Source organism: Aythya fuligula, chromosome 20 (assembly GCF_009819795.1).
Source record: "Aythya fuligula isolate bAytFul2 chromosome 20, bAytFul2.pri, whole genome shotgun sequence".
NCBI classification, from domain to species: domain Eukaryota; kingdom Metazoa; phylum Chordata; class Aves; order Anseriformes; family Anatidae; genus Aythya; species Aythya fuligula.
In genome coordinates, this window is record NC_045578.1 from 6,825,003 (window position 1) to 6,835,336 (window position 10,334).

General features: G+C 49.2%; 1 protein-coding gene across 1 annotated transcript in view; it reads left to right on the forward strand.

Annotated features, from left to right (window-relative positions):
* The window catches only part of SUPT6H (SPT6 homolog, histone chaperone and transcription elongation factor), a 27,109-nt gene extending 16,775 nt beyond the window's left edge, over nucleotides 1-10,334 (forward strand). Inside the window, exons 25-37 of the mRNA XM_032200670.1 lie at nucleotides 1,089-1,296; nucleotides 1,761-1,908; nucleotides 2,148-2,290; nucleotides 3,050-3,190; nucleotides 4,263-4,458; nucleotides 4,586-4,824; nucleotides 5,092-5,205; nucleotides 5,483-5,607; nucleotides 5,848-5,960; nucleotides 6,370-6,447; nucleotides 6,531-6,697; nucleotides 7,942-8,129; nucleotides 8,300-10,334. Of these exons, the coding sequence (XP_032056561.1) occupies nucleotides 1,089-1,296; nucleotides 1,761-1,908; nucleotides 2,148-2,290; nucleotides 3,050-3,190; nucleotides 4,263-4,458; nucleotides 4,586-4,824; nucleotides 5,092-5,205; nucleotides 5,483-5,607; nucleotides 5,848-5,960; nucleotides 6,370-6,447; nucleotides 6,531-6,697; nucleotides 7,942-8,129; nucleotides 8,300-8,486 (2,047 nt within the window). The 3' untranslated portion in view covers nucleotides 8,487-10,334. The remainder of the gene's footprint in view (nucleotides 1-1,088; nucleotides 1,297-1,760; nucleotides 1,909-2,147; nucleotides 2,291-3,049; nucleotides 3,191-4,262; nucleotides 4,459-4,585; nucleotides 4,825-5,091; nucleotides 5,206-5,482; nucleotides 5,608-5,847; nucleotides 5,961-6,369; nucleotides 6,448-6,530; nucleotides 6,698-7,941; nucleotides 8,130-8,299) is intronic.

Below are 10,334 nucleotides of genomic sequence, written 5' to 3' on the forward strand. Positions count from 1 at the left end.
CAGGCTGTGAAGCTAAGTGTGTCACAGGCTAAAACAGTCTCGTTCTGTGGAGTCCATGTTCCTAGGAGTTTCTGTGTGGCCCCTCTGATCTCTGGCCAAGTTCAGGTATTGCTGGTTATTAATCTGATTCTTAAGGGTAGCTAAACGTGTCCAGCAGTGTGAGCTGCGGAACATTAATTATATAGCTTGCTATGGCGTGAAAGACCCTTTGTGGTCAAGAGGAACTAGACTAAAACCAGTTGTTCCTTAACTTTCCGTAGTCCTTGTGCATGTCCGTCAGTGACCCATATGCACTTCTCTTGGTTTCTGCCTAGTCCTACCAACAGCATTTTATTTTTTCAGAAGTTTCAGAATGGGGGCATAAATCAGCAATTTAACTTCCTCATAGCAATACTGGTCAACTTGTAGAGCATCAGGTTACTGGTAACTGAACAAGAAATGTGTGTTTGGAGGACAGTGATAACCTATTTTTTAAGTCTTCAGCTGCCAGCTTTGTGCAGAAGGGTCACTTGTTGGGAACGTGCTTTTTCTAAGGCTGCCACAGCATTTTTTTTCTTTTTTTTTTTTTTTCCCTTTTTTTTCCTTTGAAAAGCAGTCTGAGAAAGGACACCTGGCTGAATCCTAACGCTGAGTGATCCAGCCCTACTAAGTGGTTGGATCTTGCAGGACCCAAGTCCCAGAGGTGCAAGGGCAAAGCATACACTTCTCCAAACTGGATGTAGGTGGCTGCACCACCAGTTGGCAACATTTAACTTGTATAAGGAAGGAAACTTACAGAGCTGTGCGCTTGTACAGCACCTATAGCAAACTGAGTCATGAGTCATCGAGTCTACGTAGCATCCAAAAGCCTGGCTATGACCTTGATGTGCAGGAGCTGCAGTCTGGAATTTGCCTTGTGTCCTACTGATTTAGCAAGGAAGAATTCTTTGTGTCCTGTTCAGAGTAGTTTGTTCCTTTGGGGTCAGCGGTGGCAAACCAGCCATGCAGCCAACAGTGATGGTCAATAGGATAATTCATATTGAGCTGAAGGAGCTGGCTCTGGAACTCTGCAGCGTCCTTATCTGAAGGTGTCTCTGGTTTTATTTCAGTACTGATTCCTACATCGAAGTCCTAGATGGTTCCAGAGTCCATCCCGAAACCTACGAATGGGCAAGAAAAATGGCAGTAGATGCCCTGGAGTATGATGAGTCAGCTGAGGATGCTAATCCTGCAGGAGCTCTAGAGGAGATCTTAGAAAACCCCGAGCGACTGAAAGACCTGGATCTTGATGCCTTTGCTGAAGAACTGGAACGACAGGTGTGCTGGGGATTCCTGGTGCTGAGAAACAGGGGAAGCTGCGTGGCCCAGCTCAGTTTGTTAGGTTTTATAGCTGGTGACCTTTGTCCTTTTTAGGAGATAATATTCATCTGTTGCCATTGTAGAATTTATAAACAGCTATGACAAGTATTTGGTGTCTGACAATGGCATGTAGTAAATTCTTACAGAAAGTATGCCTGGGGCAGGGGAAGGGAAAAGACAGTAATTAGGCTGGTTTTGCCCCCCCCAAACTTAATTTTTTTCTGAATTTAGTAATACTTTTTACCTCCTCAACATACTGTGACTAAGTCCTACAGTTTGATGATACACTCTGCGGTCCCGTCCCCAATGTTTTTTAATTTGGTGTTTGATAAGTTCTGTGAATTCTTTTGTAACTTACCCTGGATTCCCTTTTCACCTCCTCCCTGTCACTTATGGCTTTATAACCTTTGAATACCACGCAGGGCTATGGTGACAAGCATATCACTCTGTATGACATCCGAGCTGAACTGAGCTGCAGGTACAAGGACCTGAGAACACCGTACCGTGCTCCAAACACAGAAGAGGTCTTCAACATGCTGACCAAAGAAACTCCAGAGACTTTTTATATAGGTACATCTGTGTTCGCTTAGAGGGCTCTGATGATTGTTGTCATCCTAAGTAGATTTAAAATACGTAGAGGTGGGGCAAAGGAATGTTGCTGAGGGTGACATTGGGACAGTGCTAGGTTACAAGTGTGTACCTGGGAAGTCTTAACACTTTCATACACATCTGCCTTAGATCCAAGTAAATGTCTGGCCCTGCAATTGGCTTTCAGTTCTTCATTCTCTCCTTCTCCTCTCACACCACAGGTAAAATGATCATCTGCAACGTCACCGGGATAGCCCACAGGCGGCCACAAGGAGAAAGCTACGACCAGGCAATACGGAACGACGAAACTGGCCTTTGGCAGTGTCCTTTCTGTCAGCAGGATAACTTCCCAGAGCTCAGTGAGGTAGGGCTGCTTCTCTTGCCGGTCCTACCTTTGCCAGGAGTGTATCAGCAGACCTGAGCATTTTGTAGGGATGCAGTAGCCAAGGGCTCTTGAGAAACAAGGTAACAGAGCCAAGATTATGTCTGCAGTGCCCCAGGACCCCAACCTGAATGTGGCCTTTGATTGCAAATATAAAATGTTCCAGTTTTGACTAATTGCCTCAGTATGGATTTGACAGGTCCTTTATGGATCTTAGTGAACTGAACTAGGAGTGAAATGGATTTGGGGATAAGCTGGCCAGTTCTTTGCAAATACATAAAGCAGGCTTGTTTGTGGTCTAGGATTGTGTTTTACGCAGAGAAGTTGCCAGTGACATAGAGAACAGAAGTTTGTTCTGCCACCTTCACAATTTTAAGAACTTATCTGGACTCCCTGCTGCTTAATGCAGCTGTACTTTAGGTCTCTCTTCCAAACATTTGAATTCCAGCATTGGTAATCAGTGACTTTAGAGTCCTATAGTGTTCGTTAGAAACCAGCCCTAGCTGCAGGCTTTTGTTCAGGGTCTAAAAATGTTCCTGGTTGCAAAGTCCCACCAGTTCTACTCAGCTGAAGTAGGAAGACCGTGTTACTGGGTAGCTTTCGTTGAAGTCCTCTGCCCTTCCACACGTCTGTGCTGGCTGTGCCTGTTTGCTGACACAGCTTTTAGACTTGTTTGAGTGTGAGCTGCCTGGGTTATTGTGTTTCCATGCGGACTGACTTTTTATCTTTGCCTTGCTCCAGGTTTGGAATCACTTTGACAGCGGTTCCTGCCCAGGTCAGGCCATCGGAGTGAAGACACGTCTGGATAATGGCGTTGCTGGCTTCATCCCAACAAAATTTCTTAGTGATAAGGTGGTCAAACGGCCAGAAGAAAGGGTGAAGGTATGAAAGCAGTGAGTTTTCACATACCCTGCAAGAACTAGAAGAGCATGGAGTCAATGGCAATAATTCATAGTTTGGTTAATGCTGTTTCCTAAATGGCTTCTCAAACCTTATTTTCCATTGAAGGACTTTAAATCAGCAGAAAGTTCAGGTTCTGGTTAGCGTCCTTGTCCCAGAGTGCAAATCTCTCTTGGCAGCTGGTGGAAACCATGTTAATCAGTTAACATGTTGTACTGTGGGAGAATTTATTATAGTCTGGGTTTGGGAGACCAAAAGGCATTCTAATGCAGAGCTGCCCTTTGTTTCTGGCTTTCTAAAGAGTTCACAGAACTGCTGTTAGTTAGATATGCAGGGTCTGTTTCCCTCTCTTGTAGCTTTTTCTTTTGCAATTCATTTGTGGAGGTCATCAGAGTTGCTGTTCTTGTTCAGGACAGGGACTGGGGTTCTGAAATCACGGGATCACGTATTTCTATCGTGATAAAATAGAGGTTTAACATCTTTTCTGTCTTCTTGGATTCCCTGACAGTCCACGCAGGTGATGGATAATCCTGTAAGCACAGAGATCTCTTAGCAGCTTTTTAAAGAGCCATTGTTGACTTCAGCACGGTTAACTGGACTAAGACATTACAGCTTTTGTGGTGGGATTTCCCATTTAACTACAGTAGTCTTTTGGGTGTCTTCCAGTCTGTTTCCGAACAGACATAACTGCTTGCTTGTGCATCATAAAGTCCAGTTTTGCTGCTCCCATTGTTAAAGATACCTGAAATAGCAAAATTCATTGCCTTTAGCTTGCAGACATGCAGTTTCCAGTGTGATGTGGGGTGTAGATAGATGATAGAGAAGTGCCAGCAAGAAATGTCTTCAATCTCTTTTGATTCTAGTCATCTTGGGGATCAGTTGGTTTTCAATTCATATCGCAGGATCACTTTTAAAGGTGGTATCAGTCTGAAATACGTGAGGTACTTGTGCCTCCTCATTGGCAGCACGACCCCACGCAGACTGCTCTGTAGCACAGGGTGCCTGGTGTATCAGCCACACCTGCTGACCAGCTTTGCATGACCCTCTCCTGCAGGTGGGAATGACCGTTCACTGCAGGATTATGAAGATCGACATTGAGAAGTTCAGTGCAGATCTGACCTGCAGGACTTCTGACTTGGTGGATAAGAACAACGAGTGGAAACTGCCTAAAGACACCTACTATGACTTCGACTCTGAGGCAGCAGATCACAAACAGGAAGAAGACCTGAAAAGAAAGCAGCAGCGGACAAGTGAGTCAGTCCTTTTTCCCTCCCCTGTGACATCAGCCTTCCTAGGGTGCTTCCCAGGGAAAACAAGCACAATTGGAATAAAGCAGTTCCTCTTGGAAGCCTAAATACTCCTCTTTGTCCCCCCTAGCGTACATCAAGAGAGTAATTGCTCACCCGTCATTCCACAACATTAGCTTCAAGCAAGCTGAGAAGATGATGGAGACCATGGACCAAGGGGACGTGATTATTCGGCCAAGTAGCAAAGGGGAGAACCACCTTACAGTCACCTGGAAGGTGAACGATGGGATTTACCAGCACGTGGATGTCCGAGAAGAGGGCAAGGAGAACGCTTTCAGTCTGGGCGCCACGCTTTGGATTAACACTGAGGTAAGAGCCCTGCAGAGCATGCCTGGGAAGGGCTTGGTGGAGAAGGAGAAATACCTCCGTGGCAGAAACAGGTTGGCACAGCCTTTCTGTCCTTGCAGCTGCTTTCAGGCAGGCTAGAGAACTGCAATGAATGTTACTCTTCTCTTAGACTCTTTTCATTCAAAGCATCCAGCCTTGCTGTGCAGGATATATGACTGATAGCTGTATACTAGGATCAGTTTCCTCATCACACACCCTAAATACCTCTTAAAATGTGTTTGTCCAAAGGAGTTTGAAGACCTGGATGAAATTGTCGCTCGCTATGTCCAGCCGATGGCTTCTTTTGCCAGAGACCTGTTGAATCACAAATACTATCAGGATTGCAACGGTGGAGACAAGAAGGTGAGCCCGTCCCAGGCTGCAGTAGCTTGTGTGGGAGATAAATAGGTGTCTTTGTCCCAGGGCAGATCTTAAACTCCTTGAGTCTAGCATGAGTTGCTGCTGGACTGAGCTCTGACCTTCCTTGTCGCTTGGGGCTTGGCAGTCACGTTCCAGCTGTAGGTTTCAGGGGGATTGTCTAGCAGCAGTGCAGTCAGGATGGGTTCCTGTAGGTTCTCCATGTTGCTAAAAATGTAGGCTCTCCTTGAGTGTTTCTTTTTCTCTTTCTTTCTCTAATTAGAAGCTGGAAGAGCTGCTGATAAAGACCAAGAAAGAGAAGCCAACGTTTATTCCCTACTTTATCAGTGCCTGTAAAGATCTACCTGGCAAATTCCTCTTGGGATATCAGCCTCGAGGCAAACCAAGGTAAATGAGAGGCAAGCCCAGCAGCTGGAGCTGAGTACTGCCAGTACCACACCTGGGCTTACTGCTGCCAGTTTCTCTTCCAGTTCTGTCAGTCTCTGTAAGTCAGCCTTCACCCGAGTTTGTAGGCCATGTCATGCCTGTTCCTATTGTTGCCTGTTAGCATGAGGGTGCTGTATGGAGGCAGGTATCTGGAGCAGCCTGTGATCTCTTGTGCTCTCCCGCATTCCCTGCTCCTCACAGGATAGAGTATGTGACAGTCACACCAGAAGGATTCCGCTACCGGGGCCAGATCTTCCCTACCGTGAATGGACTCTTCCGATGGTTTAAGGATCATTATCAGGACCCTGTTCCAGGTGAGCATCCCAAAACCTCAGTGTCAGCTTTCTGTTTCATGGGCATCACATAGTTAGGGCTGTTAGTAAAGGACAATTCTGTGGTCTTTGTCCCTGAAATGTGTTCTAGGTTTTTCTGTATGTGGAAGGTTTCAAAGCAGTACTCAAGTTTTTGTATTTCATCGACCTGTTAAGAGCTCTCCTAAGAATCTTTTGGCCACATGGGCCACGCAGCAAAGGAATTGCCCTTTTCCCCTCCCTTAGCCTCTCCCACCATACAATCCTGCACGTGCCGTGTCCTGGTAAAACTGCACCTCGCCAATACAAGTATTTCCAACGATTATTTTTTTTTTTCAATCCTTGAATATCAGACCAACAGCTGCTCTCCTGGGAGAACTAACCCATCCCTCTTGGCTTCTGTTTTACACAGGTATTACCCCCAGCAGTAGCAGTCGGACCAGAACTCCAGCCTCCATTAATGCTACTCCGGCTAACATTAACCTGGCAGGTCAGTGCAGGCCTTTCCTGGTGGAACTGGGGTACAAAGTCCTCCAGGCTCTGCTTTATCTAACACAATGGTCCTTTTTGCAGACCTGACCCGTGCAGTGAATGCCCTCCCGCAGAACATGACCTCCCAGATGTTCAGTGCCATCGCTGCCGTGACGGGCCAGGGGCAGAACCCCAACGCCACCCCTGCACAGTGGGCATCCAGTCAGTACGGCTACGGGGGCAGCGGAGGTGGCAGCAGCGCGTACCATGTAGGTGTCACTTCTAAGCCTTGGGGACAAGGTGCTGTTGTGTGGCTGCTTCTCGCCACTACAAACGATCCCATGGGAATTCTGTGTGGTGCGAGGGGTTGCTCGTTGCCAGAGATCTGCTGCAGAGGGGAGCTTGACAGGGTTCTTGGACCAGGTTTCTTCTTGCCTCCCTCCCGTGGCTGAGGAAATGAGGCGCGTAACCCCGTCCTGCTCTGGGGAGAGCTGAAACAAATAGCAAATTGGCCAGGCCCCCAAGGAATGTGGCAGGGTAGAGAGAAGGGATCCCGCGGTGAAGGCACACAACCTTGTGATTGTGCCCCTGAATCGCCAACGTGAGCTGCCAGAGGAAGAGATTAGCTGTGAAACTATGCGCTGAGTTTGCAGGGCTTTTCAGCTCAGCGTGCTAATCTCCGAGCCGCACCGGCAGGCGAACACCTCAGCCTGACCGAATACCCAGGGGCTTTGCAGGGAGCTGAACAGTTTCAGCTCGTGCTGAAGCCTTTCCTCACGCACACTGGTACCTGCCTCCCCCCGGCACGCGCTGCCAGCTCCCCGGCTGACCCTGAGGCTAAATCCAGCTGCGGAAGGACTGAGTTGTCTGGGTACAAGAAACACGCCCTGCCGTTAGAGCTGATGAAGAGGTGCTGCAAGACGAGGCTTGCAGGGAGGAGTGATTCTCTTTTGGACCACCTTGGGAGGCTTTCATGGAGTTTTGCAAAACAAGTGTTGAGCTGGGGATAGGCAGGGACTGTGGATAACCCAGTGTGTTAAGCACTGAGCCAATCTGAAGGAAAAGGGAGATGAATAGGGCAGAAAAATAAGAGCAAATTCATCGGTTCTTCATGTCCACTGTAGGATGTTGTTTCTATATCTCTTGCACCCATCTCTCTTGTGGTCCTTACCTTTGTTTGCTTTCAACATCTCCCCTTGTACCCTGTGTGGGATGAACAAGGAAGGGTGCCTGTTTCATGTCTGGGAGCTCTGGGGGGGAAAGAAGCAGGACCCAGAAAAATGTCTCATGCTCAGCAGGATGCTGTTCCTTCTGCCTTGCAGCCCCCAATTCCCTAGGCTGCGATCTGTGAACCTCTCGTTGCTCAGATGAGGGGCTCCAGCAGACCTAGGAGCGTGCAGCAAAGACATGCACCGGCCTCCTGCCAGCAGGGCAGTGCTGAACACGCCAAACTTTTGCCTTGCAGCCTAGCAGGGTTTACCCTCTGTCCTCTAACAGTCTCTGCTTCCTGCAGGTCTTCACGACTCCAGCACAGCAACCAGTGGCCACCCCTCTGATGACCCCCAGTTACTCCTACACTACCCCCAGCCAGCCGATCACGACCCCCCAGTACCAGCTGCAGGCCAACACCACCCCCCAGTCCACCCAGTCCCAGACACAGTCGCAGCCATCGTCCAGCTCCAGGCAGAGGCAGCAGCCAAAGTGAGTGTCACCTGTGTCACCTGCTGGTTGCTTTTGTGGATTCCCATGGAAGCAGCACAGTGGGGCTGTCTCAAATCCTCCTGCATGGGATTTTTTGGGGAGGGAGGGCAGGGAAAGCTGCTCTGGGCTTGCTTTCTGGCCCGTCCCACCTCCTGCCTCTGTCATTACAGGACCAACAGCCACGCCGCGATCGACTGGGGGAAGATGGCCGAGCAGTGGCTCCAGGAGAAGGAGGCTGAACGGAGGAAACAGAAGCAGAGGTTGACTCCTCGCCCGTCCCCCAGCCCCATGATCGAGAGCACGCCCATGTCCATCGCCGGGGACGCCACGCCGCTGCTCGACGAGATGGACCGATAAGGCTGTGCGGGGCCTGCGCCGTGACCTCCGCTCCCTTCTCTCGGAAAGGGGAGAGCGAACAGTTGAAAACAGCTTCCCTTCCCTTAGCCACCTAACTCCTGTTTTATACGTCATGCGACGGTGGGAAATGACTCTCGGTGATGTGCACCTGAGCGGACGAATAGACTTGGCAGGGCTGGTCTAAATATATATATACTATATATATATATAAATATATCATAGGAAAGGACAACTGCAGTGGCCTCTGCGTTCCAGGTCCCTGGTTCACCACTTGGAAGCTCGGCAGAGCAGTTACAAGGTCAAATGAGTCCATCCTTTTAGGCGCACAGCAGTCTGCTTTCACAGCGAAGACCAGGAAGCAAACGTAGCTGAAACTGCAGACCACTGGCGTGGAGTGAGCCTGTTTTCTTTGGATTCTCCCAAACCCTGACTGTTGGCTCTCCTCGCCCAAAGAGCGCGAAGCAAAGTCACTGGGGTTGTGACGAGCTAACCAGAGTTCTCAAAAGGTTTCTGTTGTTTGTTCGCTCCGTGGTTTCACGTGTAACAGGCTCTGCAAAGTCTGTGCCAACCCCCAGGCGTGCTCGTAGGGGTCTCACACAGCAGCTCTGGGGGTAGGGATGTTGCCAGAGCGAAATGCAGCTGTTGTACCAAAAGCTTGCCCTCCTCTGGCTTCTTTTGGATCAATATTTATTTAGTTTTTGGGGGGTTTTTGTTTTGTTTTGTTTTGTTTTTTTAAATCAGACTGCGAAGCGAAACCCCAGGCACCGGCAGCTTTCCCAAGCTTGGGCCAGACCCTCGGGCTGAAACACCGCGAGAGCAGCCCCTCGGATGGTGGAGGGGACGTAAAGCAGCTGAGTGCATGGCATCCTCCTCCGCCTCTGCTTAACCCTGCCCACTTGTAACCAAAAGGGGTGAATAAATAGTGTTTCTACTGAACACTTTGAGAGGTTTTCTGTCTGCGCCCCGCGCTGCCTGCCCGCCCTCTCCTCTTAGCCCTGGGTTGGCCTCAGGAGCAGAGCTCAGCGCAGAAAGCCATTGCTCCTCCTTCCTTCTGCTGCTTGGAGTTGCCTTCTGTGTGCCGAAACTTTCACGGAGAAGCTGATTTCTGTTGAGCTGATATATATATAAAAAAAAAAAAAAAAAAAAGTTTTGTTTTGAACGCATTGTACAGAGACATCACGCACACGTACCGGCACCTCGCACGTCTCTCACTGGCTGGGAGAGGTACCGGGGGTCCTGGGAGGGGGCAGATGCTGTGGATAACTCCTGTTATAACTTCTGTCACGTCAGGAACTGCCAGCCCTGAGAGGCATTTCTGAACTGGAAAGTTTCTCTGCACACACTTTCCCCTCTCCTCCTTTGTTCCCTAGGGCTTTTCTATGGAAGCAGGGTCTTTGTTCCTCGGAGTGCTCCTGGTTAGCCTCCTCTTCGCTAGGAAATGAGCAAGAACAGCAACTCCTGAGAAACAAAGGTCTTTTTTGCATGTAAATGCTCCTGAAGAATGGCAGCCACGCAGGAGAACAAAGCAAAGCCCTTTTCCAGGGAGAAATGCAGGTCCTGGCTTCCACAGCCACCTCCTCTGCAGTGCTGGGGGCTGACACAGCCGTGTCCCTCCTGTAGCTGCAGGCCGGGATGGGGCCGTGCCGCCGTGGGTTGCAGCTGTACTAACCCTGTGCTATTTTTTTATTTTATGAAATGCTACGATGGGAATTGGACTGGGTGGGGAGCAGCTCTTTACCCAAAGATGTCTCTGACCCGTACCGGGGGGGCTAGTTGTGCATTGTCGGCTCCTTTTCAGCTTTGTTTTTAGTTTCCCCGTACCGTCAATAAAAATTCTACTTTTGGGAA